Source organism: Capricornis sumatraensis, chromosome 1 (assembly GCF_032405125.1).
Source record: "Capricornis sumatraensis isolate serow.1 chromosome 1, serow.2, whole genome shotgun sequence".
In the NCBI taxonomy this organism is placed as follows: Eukaryota; Metazoa; Chordata; class Mammalia; order Artiodactyla; family Bovidae; genus Capricornis; species Capricornis sumatraensis.
This window is the reverse complement of record NC_091069.1, coordinates 63,409,501-63,426,451: the sequence shown is the minus strand read 5'-3', so window position 1 is coordinate 63,426,451 and position 16,951 is coordinate 63,409,501. Positions and strand designations below refer to the sequence as shown.

At 42.9% G+C, this 16,951-nt stretch overlaps 1 protein-coding gene across 10 annotated transcripts in view; it reads right to left on the bottom strand.

Annotated features, from left to right (window-relative positions):
- Positions 1-731: 731 nt before the first annotated feature.
- Positions 732-16,951, bottom strand: part of BCL11A (BCL11 transcription factor A) — a 99,287-nt gene continuing 83,067 nt past the window's right edge. The window contains exons 3-6 of one of the 10 annotated variants that reach the window (XM_068971970.1): positions 16,082-16,183; positions 10,430-10,572; positions 8,830-9,892; positions 742-833 (exon numbers count right to left, since the gene is read on the bottom strand). In XM_068971970.1, the coding sequence (XP_068828071.1) occupies positions 742-833; positions 8,830-9,892; positions 10,430-10,572; positions 16,082-16,183 (1,400 nt within the window). Of the gene's footprint in view, positions 834-8,551; positions 10,573-16,081; positions 16,184-16,951 lie in introns of those variants that run through there. The other 9 variants (XM_068971919.1, XM_068971978.1, XM_068971927.1 and 6 more) reach the window with 9 other exon arrangements.

The following is a 16,951-nucleotide window of genomic DNA, read 5'->3' as shown; positions in this document are numbered from 1 at the left end:
ATGCATTATTTAATGGTATGCAAATTGTAAGTCAGACAGTTAGGAAAACTACACTACAGCATTAATAAACAGCAACACTACTACTACATTAATTATGATATTGCTATGATTTATTCCCAAGTTTTGCATTTTGATTCCCCTTGAAAATTTATGCCATCTGATAAGCAGTAACCTATTTCCCCTCCTACACCTCCTACCCATCCCTCAAATCTGTCCCTCCTTCCCACCCGATAGGTGTCTGCAAGACATGGGTTCAGAAACAGTTCTAAAGCAGCTGCATTGTCTTATAAGCATTAATAATTAAAGAACAAACAAACACCACCTAAAGCTCCAACATTTATTGTGTCAATGTTAAGCACACTTCTTAAAAGACAACATAGAATGTATAGAAACAAGGGGTTTGGGGAACTCATGCTCATTTCCACAAGACAGGGAATTGGGTTGGCTGGTCTCGGAGGGGCCAGGACGGCACTCAGAGCAGCGGTGGTCCACAGACCCTCTCTAGAGGACTGATTCACTGTTCCAGTGTGGGTCTGTTTTTTTGTTTTTACTTTTTATTAAAAAATATAAATAAAATGACACTGCAGGCCCGGGCAGGAAGGACACTGCAGGACTCTGTCTTCGCACAACGGCTTCTTGGAGGCTACTGTCAGAAAACATCACAAACTAGCAGGATGACAGACCACGCAGATGTCGGCTGGGCGGCTCGCGTCCACCCCACCCCTGGGGGTTCAAATTTTCTCAGAACTTAAGGGTTCTCGAGCTTCCATCCGAAAACTGCCACACATCTTGAGCTCTCTGGGCACTACGCCGAATGGGGGTGTGTGAAGAACCTAGAAAGAGGTTGGAGACAGGAGGGAGGGAAAAAAAAAAAAATACAGGTGTGACTTGGCCCAGTGATTTTCTGTTCTCTAACTAGGTTTTTAAAAATTACAGCTTAAACACAGGTTGAGCCACCGGCATCTTAAGCATGATTTAAACCTGAATCTCCCCACCGCCCCCAGATCCCTGACCTCTGAGTTCTTTCCCACACCTCTCTCCCCTCCTCCCCCAAAGGACCCAGACCCCCTCCCCATCCCAGGATAGTCCTAATGAGCTGGGGACACACCTGGAAGGAAACACTCGCCCTTATGGCTGAGAAAACTGAGTAGGAAACAGTCCTTTGGTTGAGGAGAACAGGGGAAGGGGGAGGGAGGGGGACATTTCCTTAAAATAATAATAAAATTATAAAGAAACAAAAAAATAAAAATTGATGTAAAAGCAGCACAACGAAAACATGAAATGTTATCAAGTTCAACGTCAAAGCAGCCAACGATTTACAAGAGGCGAACAAATCTCTGAAGAGGAAACCAGAACTCAAAACAGTTGCTCCCAAATGGCACCAAAAACTGCCTGTAGTTTCTTTCAAACATGCAGTTTTCTTTTCTTTTTTTTTTTCTTTTTGTGAGGGGGCAAGGCAGTGATGGAGGGAAGAAGGGAGTGGTTATTTTCCTTCAGGGCTCCTCCCTTGCTGTGTACATTGACTTGAAGCAGCAGAACTGGGAGTCCGGATGTGGGATGTGCCGAGGAAGAGGGCTACCACTGTGGCATTCCAGGCTTCGTTGCCATGGCGACCCGAAGCAGGGGCCTGGGGCCTCCTCTCCCCTGACTTGGCGCCGCAGGAGGCCCCAGGGTCTGGAGCTCGGCTGCTTTCCGAAACCCCCCCCTGAGCGTGGAGACCTGAGCTGAGGGGCCTGCTGTATCCAGGTGGGCTCTGGGGAATCCCCGTTCCGGGCCCAGCCCTAAGTCACTGTCGTTGAAGCTGCTTTCGCTGATACCCTCTTCAAGCCACTTTGTCAGCCTGCTGCTGATGTTTAAAATCCTAACAGACAAAGTATATAGCTAGCATGGGCATGCACCACGTCAACCATTATTTAAAAACACAACCCGCCCCCCACCCCATGGGTTTGGGGGCCCTGCTTTAGAGGACAGACCTTGGGGAGATGGCTTAATTTGCCTTTTATGCCATCTTGTAAAGACCTGACAAATACTCCCTTTATCACTTTACAGAAAGGAAAAACAGTATTTGGATCAACCGTTGAGTTGCGTTCGGCCAAGTTTAGGTTCTTGACTACAATAACCCATGTGAACTGTATTGGTCTCCTTTTCCACGTGAAAGGGAGGAATTGATCGCCTCCCATGATCATGAATGACACTGGGAAATAGAGAGAGAGAGAGAAACAGGCCCATCCCCCTAAAGGCTGATTCATTGGCCATGTGTTTTACTAAATGAAACAGTGGCCTAATGGGATAACAAGATGACAGCAAGCAAAAGTGCCGACCCAACAACCCATGTCTACCATTTGTAGCTAAAGCAACCCTGGAGTAAATGTACATCATCCCAATTCCATCTATGTGTTCTGATGTTCATGTCCCTAAAAAGGGGTTCATTTATTTTTAATTGGGAAAGTGGCAGGATCTTAGAAGACAGGAAAATTTGCTGAGTGGCTAATGCCTTTTGAAAGCTAACACTCTTTAAAAATCTAACAATCTTTTAAAAACCATTTTTCCAAGCAGGTTTAAAGAGCACTGCCAATCCCATCCTTATACCAGCAAAAGTCCCACAATTTCTTTTCTTTTTAAATGGGAAGTCTAGGGGGTGGGGAGAGAAAAAAAAAGAGTATAGGATGTGAACATTCTTGAAAACACCAGGCCCAGGGACAATGGAGGAACAAATCATAATGAAGAACACACAATTACAACACAGTCATAGGAATTCATGGAGCAGGGGATCGGTTTAAAAAATGGAGATGCTGAATTTCCTCCCTCACTCTCTGAGAGTAAAGTGTTTGAAGCAGGACAGGGTGGGGCCTGAGGTTTCTCAACTCCTTTTCAGGAAGGCCTGACATATCCCAGTACCTTTTAACAAACTTTTAGTGTCTGTGAACAAACCATCTCATTTCCTTATTTCCCCAAATGAAATGATATCTAACCCCCACCGCCACTTCCTTTCAAGTTCTCACTTCCAGCATTATGAATATATACAGGATGAACTTATTGCATATACAGAAATGGTATTTAAACAAACAGTTCTATCGCAGAATGCCCTGGGAAAAAACTCGGCTACTTCACACTTCCTGCCAGTGCTGGTACAAATGAAGAACCAATCTTACTTCTTAACAACCTTTAAAATACGTTTGTCTCACTCTTTTTGTAAGTCCTAAACAGAGAGGACTGTACATGGTTTTGGGATGAAGGTACTACATGTAAGGCAGGGTGTCTCAGTTAAAATCTGTGAGACACAGTTATTTACTGTACTCCTGTTTATTGTTTTCAAAATGAAGATTTTTAAAAGAGAACATTTTAAGCACCAGGCATTCAAGCACTCAACACATCAGGGGTGTCACGTACATTTAACTTGAGAATCCTGAAATGTGTTCATTGTTATTGTTTCTTTGTTTTAAAAAACTTTATCATGAATTCATCTACTGTTGGAAATGGTTTTTATTATTTAAATTAAGATTTTTAATTTTAGTGTTCCGGATGCAAGATGTCATTTATAAGCTATCTTCTTGTTGCCTAGGTTTTCAGGCTTCTATTATTCACACAGCTTCAGGAATAATATTTTATAGGAGGGTTTCAATAAGTCAGGAGATTGAGAACCCTGAAGAACCTGTCTCCCAATAAATTTATTTAACTTTGGGATTATGTAAATCAAACATAATTTGTGATTTATCACCAAATGTTTGCACCCCTCCCCAGTCCCCGTTTGATTTAAGAAATTTGAGCATACGAGCATAGAGTATCCACCATTAATTCTGTCTGTCAGGATGCAAAATTTAATTACACTAAGAGCATCATATATGGAGAAATGAAAATGAATACTGTATATAAAACCTGCACAGCTGTACTCACAGCTCCTAATAAAGGAGTGATAGGAACACATAGCAGTTTTACGGACATTCAATACGGTGAAGCAGAAGTCACTGTATCTGAAGCTGGCATGGCACTGAAGACTATTTCTCTATGTCTTGAACAGCATTCTGGTTGCGTTGGTGAAGTAAACTTATCTAAAACACATATATCTCCCCTCACTTCACTGCCCACTATCACCTTCTGTAAGTACCCCATGATGCCACCCCAGCTCCTCCACTATACTCTCCCAAATCATCTCTTACCGGGTTCCTCTCTGCCTCTCTGCTTTCCACTCAATCAGACTTTTAAAAAAGTACACCTACTTTCTCTGTATTTTAGAAAGATAAAACTATTCTTGCCTCAGACAAAAGGCATTCCGTGAAAAGGCCACCTCACAAGGCACCAGGGCATAAGAACTGAGCAACAGAAATGCTACCACAAGACAACAGAATGGCTTTTGTTTTGGTTTTTACAAAAATAAGAACAATGTCGTATCCATTCATCTACACTGGGAACAGGGAGACAGTATCACAGAGGTACGTGTGTAGAAGCTGCAACATGCAGTATTTGTAAAAATGACAACACAGATTTCTAAGGAGGGGCTTTTAAGACAGACCTAACTTGCTTTTCAAAGATGTTGCTTCATTTTATAAGTCTGTTGGTAGGCCAAAAGATAACGAAAGGGTATTCCCACTCTCATTTGCTATCAGTCAAAAAGACTCTGTAAAAACAGCTAAAACATCTGTCCCATCTAGGGTCCCTAAGGCTCTTAGAATCATAGAGCAAACCTTCATGGATCTCAGGAAATCAGTGGCTGATTCCACACATTGGGCTTAAGCTGGCTAAACTCCTAGTTACTGCTTTCTTTTTCTCTCTCTCTCTTTTTTTACCTGATGCTTTCATTTCTGGATTTTTAGATTTGAGGGGTGGGGTTATTTTGGGTATGAGGAAAGACTCTTACTTGGAAAGAAAAGAGCTGATTTAAAAAAAAACATCTTTTTTACATTATGTTCTACCATAGGGCAGGTTGGGAGAATAGAAAAGAACTTTCAGACAAGAACAGCAAAAAAAATCCAGAGGGAATGAAAGTTTAAGATGCTATTACCAGTAAGTTTTTCATTTATATCTGAATGGATTACTGCTAAGAGATGGAGGGAAAGTTTTTAACATCAGACTGAAAACACTTTCCATTTCTTGAAAATTATTCTAGAACTATAAAGTCTAAAAACTATTTCCATGGCTTGAGATATGTCTATTTTAATATAGTAAGTACTTTATGTTCCTTTAGGGTATAATACACGCATCAAAATGCCCATAGAAATAATCCTGAAAAAGACTGACTGGCCTTCTCTTAAAACCTGTTATTTTCTTGAAAGTAATTTACAGAGTGTGTCAAATGAGGACACAAGAAGCTTACATTGTGTACTTTAATTTTTTTATTTTTTTCAATAAAGGGACAAAATGGGTGTATGAACAGGTTAATGCAGACAACTGCCAAAAAAACACAGACAGTGGTTTTTCCAATAGAACTTAACAAAGACCAGAAACAAATACAATAAAAAGCCAGGTTGTAATGACCTTTGGTCATCCAAATAAAAAAAAAATAAAAACAAAGAAAAATAAAAGATCAAATTAAGTGCCTCTGTTTTGAACAGGGCACATAAGCAATAATAAATAGTGACTCCCATAGTAAAAGATAAAATTTCAAGTTACGACAAACAGCTTTCATTACAGGAATAGAAAAGGCCAATAACAAAATATTCTGCATTGCCATTTACAAAAAAGTATTGACTAAAGCGGGCTTTCTCTTTAATATGCTTTGCATATGAAATTCTTTCCAATCTAAATATAAAGCACCATTTAGTTTTTGGCAATGAAAAAAACTGCAAAACATTGGTTTTTCTTTTTTTTTTCCTTTTTTTTTTCTTTCTTTCTTTTACTGCATATGAAGGTAAGATGCTGGAATGTAGGGTGAGAGAAGGAAAGGGACAAAAAGCACACTACATAACAAACCAACGTTATTAGCTTGCAGTACTGCATACAGTATGGCAGCAGGAAAAAGGAACAAAAAGGATATGTACAACCCCTATGACAGCCATCCGTGTGACATTCTAGCAGGCTCCCCCAAACCGCCATTATATGGCTTTTCATCTGTACAATGTCACACTTTTTTGTTTCTCTCTCTTTTTTTTGAAGCATACAAATAATTTGCACTATATTATCCTGCCAAATTAAAAAAATATACTGTGGCAGCCTGTCTTTTTTTTTTTTTCCACTACCAAAAAAGGTACATTGATACCTTTTAAGAGAACAAGCAACAGTTAAAAATACAAGCTTCAATATAAATACTATAGTGCCTAACACTAGATGAACATTTAATTCAAATACCATTCTAGAAATACAGAAAAAAGACCATAAATGTGTTTTAGCATAGGAATCAACATGAGTGTGCATTTTCCTATATTTAAGTACTATATAATCTTAAACCTTTCCCCAATGTATGTTTTTTTTTTTACAACCTGAAGAGCGGTGTGTATCCAAGGCATAGAATTTCCACTACCATTTTTAAATGGATAACAAGTCTTGTAACACCACCAAGACAATGGAACCCTAAAATGCAGTTCCCCCCTAAACATAATGAAGTGTTTTTTTAAAAAATTTTTTTCTTAACATTTATATTTAAAAAAGTTTTGTACAAAAAAATCCTTGCACTGTAGAAGCGAAAGCAATCATTCATCTCTATGGTAAGTGTATTCTGTTTTCCATTCACAGCGCTTGCAATGTTGAGTCCGAGTAAGTAAGCTCATTAGTCAAGTAAATGGCTGGCAAAGTTTTTTTTTTTTTAGTTTTTTTTTTAAAAATGCTCATCAATGAGATTGTGTTCAAATTATTTTTTTCAGCATTTTGCAACTTTTCCCTTAAGCATAGACCTGTAAACTGGGAAAATTGTACAGTGCACTTAATTGTCCTATCTGAGCAGGTTTATTTTATACTCAACCTCTGTATCTCTGATTAGAGAAAAGATACAGATATTACAGGCAGAGTCAAGTGCTATTTGAACACCAACTCGGGCAGATGCTAGCTTAATAAAAAAAAGAAAAGAAAAGAAAAATTAAAAAAATAAAATAAAAACAATGAATCCTCTTCCATGTTAACACAAATAGCACACAGTGTATGGAAAAGAAATGAAGTACAACTTTTAGGGAGCACAGACATATATCCTGCTACTCTTAAAATTCTTTTTCTTCTTTTTTAAGAATGTCACATTTAAACACAAGTCTTAAGAATTCATAGTTAATCATCATTGTATCAATATTAGCTTATACACCTGTTCTAGTTTAAAATGGCAAAGAGTACCATGTTGTGCTAATAAATCACATATTTTTCCCCCTCTGTTACCCTCTGTCAAACCTTATTGTCAGTCTCTTCTTTTTAACATGCTATTCGAGGTCCTAACATTTATTGTTCGATTGTCCATTTGACAACCAAGTAGGTCTGGATCTATTTCTTCTGATGCCAGAACTTTTCTTCAAAAGACATTATTTAAAACAAGTTATCTTCATAAAATGAATTCCTTACTAATGTATTTAATCATGTTTCAGGGCCTTTGCACGTTGCACATTCAATTTAATCATCAGTTAAAAAAAATAAAACTTTGGGCAAAAGAGCCCATTTCTTTTAAGCTCTCACCAGGAGCGAAATAGTTTTTATACTGGTATAATCAGTTTTGCTTACAAGATTAAACGAAAGGGAAAATGATGATTAACTAGGACAACGGGTCATATTTTTAGGTAGCCATTGTTGTGAGAAATACAATATAGAATTATACTCTAGGTCCTAAGGTTTATTACCTCACCCAATGCTGATTTAAGCTACAAGTTTATAACAAGTAGAAAGAACCATCAACGTGGTTGTAATAGATCCAAGGCACTCATATTTTAAAACCAAATGATAGAATAAACTTTTTTTCTGTTAGTTTGTCAATTAAAGGCCTTTTCTTCCTCTCCAATTGATAATATTTAACCCTTTAGAGACAGACATTTACCGTGTAGAGATTTTCTTTCAGTGCCATCTATTCTGTCTATAGAGGGTTAATCCAAAGACTGTTTTTCCTCCTCACGTTATAAAAGAAAACTGTACATGATATGTATTACAGAATGTATGCAGCATGGTCTTTTTCTCTCTCTCTCTCTTTTTCTCTCAGAACGGAACTGGAAACAGCAACGGTGTTTTCTCAGCAACGAATCGGGGACAATTTAAAATAGCCGTAACATACCATACATGCTGTCTAAGTTTAAAAAAGAAAAAAAAAAAAAAACATACACAACATGTAAATTATTGCACAAGAGAAAGGCTCAAAGTTTGCGTAAAATGCAATAGTATTGCCCCATACAGATCATGCATTCAAACGGTGAGAACATAAAGGAAAAAAAGAAAAAGAAAAAAAGAAAAAAAAAAAAAAACAGGTGTGCTGGTGACAAGCACTCTCATTTTCTTAGCTTCCGTTACTTCTGTTTGTTTGTTTGTTTAAATCACATGGGACTAGAAAAAAATCCTACAGGTTGTGGGGCTGGAGGGCGATGGGGAAGGGGGGGGCGGGGAATGGTGAAAAAAGGAGGTGGCAGGTGGGAGTGAGGGAGGGGGTATTCATATACCTCTATTCAGTTTTTATATCATTATTCAACACTCGATCACTGTGCCATTTTTTCATGTGTTTCTCCAGAGTACTGTACACGCTAAAAGGCATCTTACAAATTTCACATTTGTAAACGTCCTTCCCCACCTGGCCATGCGTTTTCATGTGCCTGGTGAGCTTGCTACTCTGGGCACAGGCATAGTTGCACAGCTCGCATTTATAAGGCCTTTCGCCCGTGTGGCTTCTCCTGTGGACAGTGAGATTGCTACAGTTCTTGAAGACTTTCCCACAGTACTCACAAGTGTCGCTGCGTCTGCCCTCTTTTGAGCTGGGCCTGCCCGGGCCCGGACCACTAATATGGGGCGTGCTCCCTCCACTTCCCGTGCCGCTGCGCCCCGAGATCCCTCCGTCCAGCTCCCCGGGCGGCGTGGAGAAGCGCAAGCTCCCGTTCTCCGAGGAGTGCTCCGACGAGGAGGCGAAAGGCGATTGTCTGGAGTCTCCGAAGCTCAGGAAGGGATCTTTGAGCTGCCTGGAGGCTGCGTAGCCGGCTAGCCACTGCGAGTACACGTTCTCCGTGTTGGGCATCGCGGCGGGAGGCAGGTCGAACTCCTTCTCGAGCTTGATGCGCTTGGAGAAGGGGCTCAGCGAGCTGGGGCTGCCCAGCAGCAGCTTTTTGGACAGACCCCCCGAGGCCGACTCACCCGGGGAGCAGCCGCGGCCGTTAACAGTGCCATCGTCTATGCGGTCCGACTCGCCGGCCACCGAGTCTTCGTCGCAAGTGTCCCTGTGGCCCTCGGCCTCGGCCAGGTGGCCGCGCTTATGCTTCTCGCCCAGGACCTGGTGGAAGGCCTCGCTGAAGTGCTGCATGGAGCTGAGCACCATGCCCTGCATGACGTCCGGCAGGGGGCGGCCCTCGTCGCCCACGCCCACCACCGCGCCCCGCGAGCTGTTCTCATGGTGGCGCGCTGCCTCCAGGCTCAGCCCGAAGCCGTAGTCCACCCTCTCGCTCTCCGTCAGCTCCTCCTCCTCCTCTTCCTCCTCTTCCTCCTCTTCCTCGTCGTCCTCCTCGTCCTCCTCGTCCCCGTTCTCTGGGATCAGGTTGGGGTCGTTCTCGCTCTTGAACTTGGCCACCACGGACTTGAGCGCGCTGCTGGCGCTGCCCACCAGGTCGCTGGTGCCCGGTTCCGGGGAGCTGGCGGTGGAGAGGCCGTCGTCCGACTTGACCGTCATGGGGGACGACTTGTGCATATGCGTCTTCATGTGGCGCTTCAGCTTGCTGGCCTGCGTGCACGCGTGGTCGCACAGGTTGCACTTGTAGGGCTTCTCGCCCGTGTGGCTGCGCCGGTGCACCACCAGGTTGCTCTGAAATTTGAACGTCTTGCCGCAGAACTCACACGACTTGGACTTGACCGGGGGCTGGGAGGGAGGAGGGGCGGATTGCAGAGGAGGGAGGGGGGGCGTCGCCAGGAAGGGCGGCTTGCTACCTGGCTGGAATGGTTGCAGTAACCTTTGCATAGGGCTGGGCCGGCCGGGGGACAGCGGTGGGCTAGACGTGTTCCCTGCCAGCTCTCTAAGTCTCCTAGAGAAATCCATGGCGGGAGGCTCCATAGCCATTGGATTCAACCGCAGCACCCTGTCAAAGGCACTCGGGTGATGGGTGGCCAGGGCCATCTCTTCCGCCCCCAGGCGCTCTATGCGGTGGGGGTCCAAGTGATGTCTCGGTGGTGGACTAAACAGGGGGGGAGTGGGTGGAAAGCGCCCTTCTGCCAGGCCGGAAGCCTCTCTGGATACTGATCCTGGTATTCTTAGCAGGTTAAAGGGGTTATTGTCTGCAATATGAATCCCATGGAGAGGTGGCTGGGAAGGACATTCTGCACCTAGTCCTGAAGGGATACCAACCCGCGGGGTCAGGGGACTTCCGTGTTCGCTTTCTAAGTAGATTCTTAATCCATGAGTGTTCTGTGCGTGTTGCAAGAGAAACCATGCACTGGTGAATGGCTGTTTGCAAGTTGTACATGTGTAGCTGCTGGGCTCATCTTTACCTGCAAAATAATACAACACCAACATCAATGTTTAATCACCGAGGAGGGCATCAGCAATTGCTTATTTATGTTCTACCTCCAGCCTTCCCTTCCCCCAGCTGTCAACCCCAAGGCCTAAGCCCTCACTGATCCTATCCCCTGTGCCTAGAATGGGCTGCTACATCTGGGGATTGGTGCCCAACAAATGTCTGTCAAAGGAGTCTTCCTGCCTTTTGACTCAGTGCTAAGCATTTTAAATCCAGTCTTTAAAGCAGAAAAATCTAGACCAATCCAAGCTCAAGGATGAGGATCCCTACATTCTAGGGAAGTTCAACAACTATCTTCTGAATTTCCAATCTGTCACCAGCTGCGTTTTTTGGGGCAAGCCATTTCATCTCTGTGTTTCTGTTTCCTCCTCCATGAAGCGAGGGACTTGGACAAGGTGACCTAAAGGAAACTCTCCTGCTTCCTAAAACCCCCTGGGTGGCAGGTAAACTTTCTAAATAGGCAATCATTTCATGGAGATATCAAAAAAGAGAAGGTTAACTCATTACAATTCTCTATGGCCCTAGAAATGCTTTTAATCTTTGCCTAAAACACACTAGTTGTTGATATTGTTAAACATGAGAAGGTCCTTGTGAAATAATTACGTGGAAGAGAGACTAGTAACATCTCACATCCCAGCTTGTGTGAGGGGCAGTGAGTCCTAATTCTGGTTCCATAACACCTCGTGGGGATTCCCATGTTTATCTCAAGGGATGCTGCAAAAAAATCTCAAAAGAGAAATTTAATTCAGACTTAACCAATGGGCCGTATCAAATCTTCAGGAGTTGTCCCCCCAAGTCAAACAAATGCAAGTCTAGAGAAGTTAGGAGGAGTGTCTGGTGCCAACTTAAGCAGACACGGCATCCGAATTGAAGAACAGTTAAAGCAGCCAGCACCATGACGGGCAGCAGGCTGAGAAATGCTACACTGGCCTCCTCCTCATTATTTTGAGAGGCTAACAACGTGAACCAAATTATACAACATCCTGCGCCCTCGGCTGAGCCTCGGCTCCAGTTGAGAAAGAAACAGAAAGATACAGTTCAGCTAGTCAACTCTCTGGCCAGTCGCCAAGCCGTCTGGAGAGGGGCCCTGCTTAAGTCACATTATTTCTCTCTCGCTGAAAAGAACCCGAGAGTGGGAAATGCCGCCGTGGCAAAGAAGGGGCCAGCTTGACTTCCCAATCATTCTTTTTTGGAGCTAGCTAAATTAAAAAAACATATAAATCAAGGGAGTCACTAACAGTTTACCAGTCATCTCACCGTTTGAAAGGGCACAAAAGGGCACAGATGCCAGTGGCCAGCGGGCTAGGATGAGAAACATCAGTAACTCCCCAGGAATTTCAAAAAAAGATGCTTAAAACACAAGCGGGAAATATTCTTAGGTCTCCCCTTTTAAGGGCTGGGAAGATCCCCTGGAGGAAGGCACGGTGACCCACTCCAGTATTCGTGCCTGGAGAATCCCATGAACAGAGGAGCTTGGCGGCTACAGTCCATAGGGTCACAAAGAGTCGGACACCACTGAAGAGACTTAGCACACATGCCCTTTTTAAGAGGCATTCGTTAAGGCCACAGATAGTATTTGTCAGTTAACTTTTGAAAAAGGGAAAAATTCACCATGGAGTTAAAAGAGTGGGAATGAGGAATTAATCAATTATGATTCCTCCATTTAGCCAATCAGAAAGAGAAGCTGGCAGCATCTTCTCAGGAGCCCCAAACACTCATATTCCAAAACAAGCCAGACTCACTCAAGCACTTGTCTGAATAGTGGACTCCCGGCCCTGACCTTGTAATTTACTTTACAATGCATTTATATTCTCACTCAATATATCCCACTCCTGGGTAAATCTCTTTAACAAGATTAGATGATAAGATACCAAAATTAGGTTTCAAACATTTGCCTAATGTGGAAGGGAAAAAAAAAAAAGGCAGAAAGATTTTGAAAGAAAATGCTGACATTAGTATCACATTATCTGTCTATTTTTGTTTGCCTCCTCGCTTCAAAGAGAAATAAAAAGCATCATTGAGACTATTTTCATAAATTTTTTGTTGTTGTTGAACAATGACTTGGGTCCTAAATAGGCAGGAAAAAAACTATCTGGTTCCAACTACCGTGACCCTCTGTGGCTTTCTCCTTTGACTCTCTAGGACTCTGTGTTATTATCATACATTTAGCCTGACAATCTGAATTGGGTAAGTAAAAGGGAGATTTGTCAGCTGAAGCAAGTCCTTAACACTTTCATCACTACCAATGCCTTTAAATAGTATTTTACCTTATAATATTCTATTGAAACCCAGGACTGCACCTATAATTAGCAGTGCTGGTTTTGCAGGCACCATGAATAAATTCCAAAATCTATAGCACTCCATTAAGGATCTCATCTGGGTCCTTTTGAAAAGGCTTAAATGAGGAAAGTCCATTTTATTTTGCTGCCCTGAGCTTTCTCAAATTTTGTTTTCAGAGCCAGTTATGTGATCATGCTACAGTATGTTAACACTGGGCTTTTACCCTCCCCTCTCTCTCATATATCAGGTCAGAGAAAATGGCATTTTCTCTTATAATGAGCACACAACATACAGTTTTCACTACCTCATTTTAGTATTCCCATCAACTAGATATTCTAGATCATGAGGGCAGCTAGTGTAATCGTAATGTCAATGAGAAGGGCTGTTACGATTGAGACTAAAGATTACATGGAAAGAGCTGCTTTGAAACTAGTAATTATTACCAGTCCACTAATAGCGAATGATGCATCACAGTCTCACCATATAATCTGTATTTCACTCGGCTCATGCCAGTGCACCATATATTACAGTGCTCACAGACTCTAAATTCCTAAACTGCAGTCATCAATAAATGTGTTACTTGCCATAATTTGTGAAATTACTTTGTTCATAACATCTTTGATGGTTTAGAAAGACCAGAATTGATTTCCTGCGTGGCAAAATTAGGGCTACATTGATTTATTGATGTGTAAAATATAATAATATTCTTCATTTACTCTGATGAAAATCAACTTCTCAATTTGAGAGCCTCATTGGGCATTCAGGGGGATTGTTTTGATTAGAGCAATAAACGGAGATCTGGCCTCGAGCAGAGGAACTCTGAGGCATCAAAACGGTTAAAATCAGCTATTAGCTCACCTACAGCTTTTACTTTATTTCATTTTATTGAATAGGAAGGAATGACCCCATTTCCAGTTTGTCACCAATGCTCAGGAGTTATAATTTAGAAGAGCAAATTCCGATGAGGGACTCTGGCTCTACTATTTACTGGCTGGTGGCTCTAGGACAATCATTTAATTTCTTCAGGTCTTAGGTTTCCTATCTGTAGTGTTAGTCACTCAGTCGTGTCTGACTCTTTATGACTAAGGACTGTAGCCCGCCAGGCTCCTCTGTCCATGGGATTTCCCAGGCAAGAATACTGGAGTGGGTTGGCATTCCCTTCTCCAGGGGATCTTCCCAACCCAGGGATGGAACCTGGGTCTCCTGCATTACAGGCAGATTCCTTTACCCTCTGATCACCAGGGAAGCCCCTGTCTGTAAAATGAGTGTAAAAACAGTACCTTAAAGAATTGTGAGGCTCGAATGACAAATGTATATAAAAGCTCTCTGTAAACTATCATGTCCAACATGAATGTGAGTCTTCTTTATTCCTAGGCTTGACTAGTTACCTAACATGATGACTAACCGCACATTACACACCCACCAGGGCTTTTGGAGGAAAGACTGGAATCCAGGATCTGGGCCTTCTCAGGCCAAGGGGAGACCCTGGTTAGAGGAAAGCAAGAGCAGGTGATTTTAAGGCCCTGGACCATGGTCCACACAGCCAGGAGGCCACAGCCTAAGTGCTAAATGCTCTGAGAGCCTAGGGCAGAAGGTTAAGGAAGCCAGTGGGGTGCGGATCAGTTCTGCCCAAGGACTTTGTGGATCCCTACGACCCACTCCCACATACCTCATTCTGGTCACTCCTAAACTGGCCCTGCCAGTATGGGCCCCATCAAACTAGAAGATTCCTAATTTCTCATCCTCTCAGATCAAACTCCCTGCCCTCAGGAGGATGAACCCGGAGAGAAGGTGCCTGTTTCCCAGGCAGCAGCCCTTGGGCCCCCACTCCACCCTCCCCTCTATGCCCCACTCTCTTCTCCTCCCTTCCCTCCAAAGGCTCTGTTCCCACAGCCAAGGACAGGCCTCAGGGAGGCACCCCTGAGGCCCCCCCAGCAAAACGAGGAGAGCTCTCCCCACCCAGTCAGAACCCCCTGAGCTCTCTGCAATCAGTGACCTAACCCAGGCTTCAGCCCAGCTAGGTTGGGGCAGGTGGGGCGGGGGGGAGGACGGCGGGGAGGAGGTGCTTTTAACCCCTGCACCACCCAGCCCTCAGGACCTCAGGGCTTGTGAAATTTCATACAATAACTCTTTGTTAGCTAGAATTACCTAGGAGTTAATAAAAATAAACAACCAGCTTCCAGCTTGATCTCGGGCTGTAGGCCCTGCCCTGCAGACACCATTCATAAGAAGACTGGGTCTAGTTGACCTCCCATCTGAAAACCAGCCACCTTGAAGGCCCAACTCCTGGCTCTTGATTTTTTTCATTTACTTTCAAAATAAAAATGGTTTCCTTAAATAAAAATTAGACGTCACATTTCTTTTCTTCTTGAGCCTACTTTTTTGTGTTTGGGGTAGAATCAAGCACCAGGCCCTCACCCCCTCCCCACCAGACTTTTTAGCCATGCGTGACTCATACTATGTATTCCAACAGACAGAAGCAAACTGTATTACCTTTTAAAACAACATCTTTCAGAAACATTTTTATAAACATACAAATCTAAATTTCATAAGAAGGTCCCCACTATAAAAGTTGGCTTGAACCAATAACTGGACAGTGATAGTGATGGTGGGGGTGGGGAGTGGTATCTTTGAATTTTAGCAACAATGCTGTGCACTTTTCTCTGAATCTAGGAGAAAAACAAGTAGAAATTATATATGTAGTATACCATGCATATATAAAAATATACCATGTTTAAAACACATGCATATATAATATGCATGAGGATACCCCTACAGTAACACTGAACTGAGTCCTTTCTGGTTCTGGTCTCTGCTAAAGACACATGTCATGGAGTAAATTCAAAGTCCTCTAAATGAGGCCATGAGGGTGAATGCCCAGCAATAAAATGGGCCCTGAACAGACCTATGCAGTCACCAGTCATGGAGCCACACAAAACCCTGGGGAGGAGACCAACAGGGAGGAGCTGCTGTCAGCCTCATGCCCTCAGTAAGGAGAAAAAGAAAGGGGGGAAGGAAAAAAGTCCCTGCGGCTGAATGACCTGGGGGAGCCAGGTGCCCAGTGAGTAATGGGATACACATATGCAGATGCCAAGGTATTTTGGAAGTAACTCCTTTCAGTACTTAAAACGTAAGGGTAATTTCCAACAACTCTCATCTCTACACACATGGACATTTGTAGAAGAAAATAATGCTCAACTTACAAATACCCTGCGGGGCATATTCTGCACTCATCCCAGGCGTGGGGATTAGAGCTCCGTGTGCAGAACGAGGGGAGGAGAGGCCCCTCCAGTGCAGAAGTTTATCTGTGAAAGAAACCCAAAATCAAGCATGAAAGCTATAAACAATGTGCATTGTAAACCACAGGATATCACATTTCAGTTCCATTAAAATAGATTAACATCATTACAACAGCCTTGCAGATAGTGAACAGGCCCAAGGCCTGTATCAAATGAACAGTGGTGACTTCTTTCCCATAGTTCTGTTTTTAATTTTGGTTTATTTTTGACAAAAGAGAAGGGAGTTGATGTTTTAGGTATGGGGTAGGAGGGGGAGTGTTCTTTGGTTCATTTGTTAGTCTGACTATTGTCTTATAATAAGAGATGTGTGAACAGCAAAAGGAAATTGCTAGTATGATTGGCAGGCTGGTAACGTGGCAAGGTTATCTGCAAGGCTGGTTTACATGCATACATTTACTTTACTTATAGACAAGGTCAAGCAAAAAAACAATATGCTAACAGAAAATGAATGGATTTGTGACTCTTTACTTCTGGAATAGAGTTCCACTCTGCCTTCCCTGTCCTACACTTCCCCTGCTCTATTTAGCACTTTCAATGATAGGGAAACTGTGGGCATCTCAGGACTTGGAATTCTATCCATGGAGTACCCCATATAGACATGTCTTCTTATAGCACAAAGCAACATAAAGACTAGACTTCTGAGGTTAAGGTAATTTGGCCAAATCCTCACCTTTAGGATAAGGAATCCTGCCACTCAGTGACTAGGAGACAACCAGCATTCCAAAAACAGCAGCACCCAGAAAGAGTGGCCCACCTTCTCTATTCCACTGCACT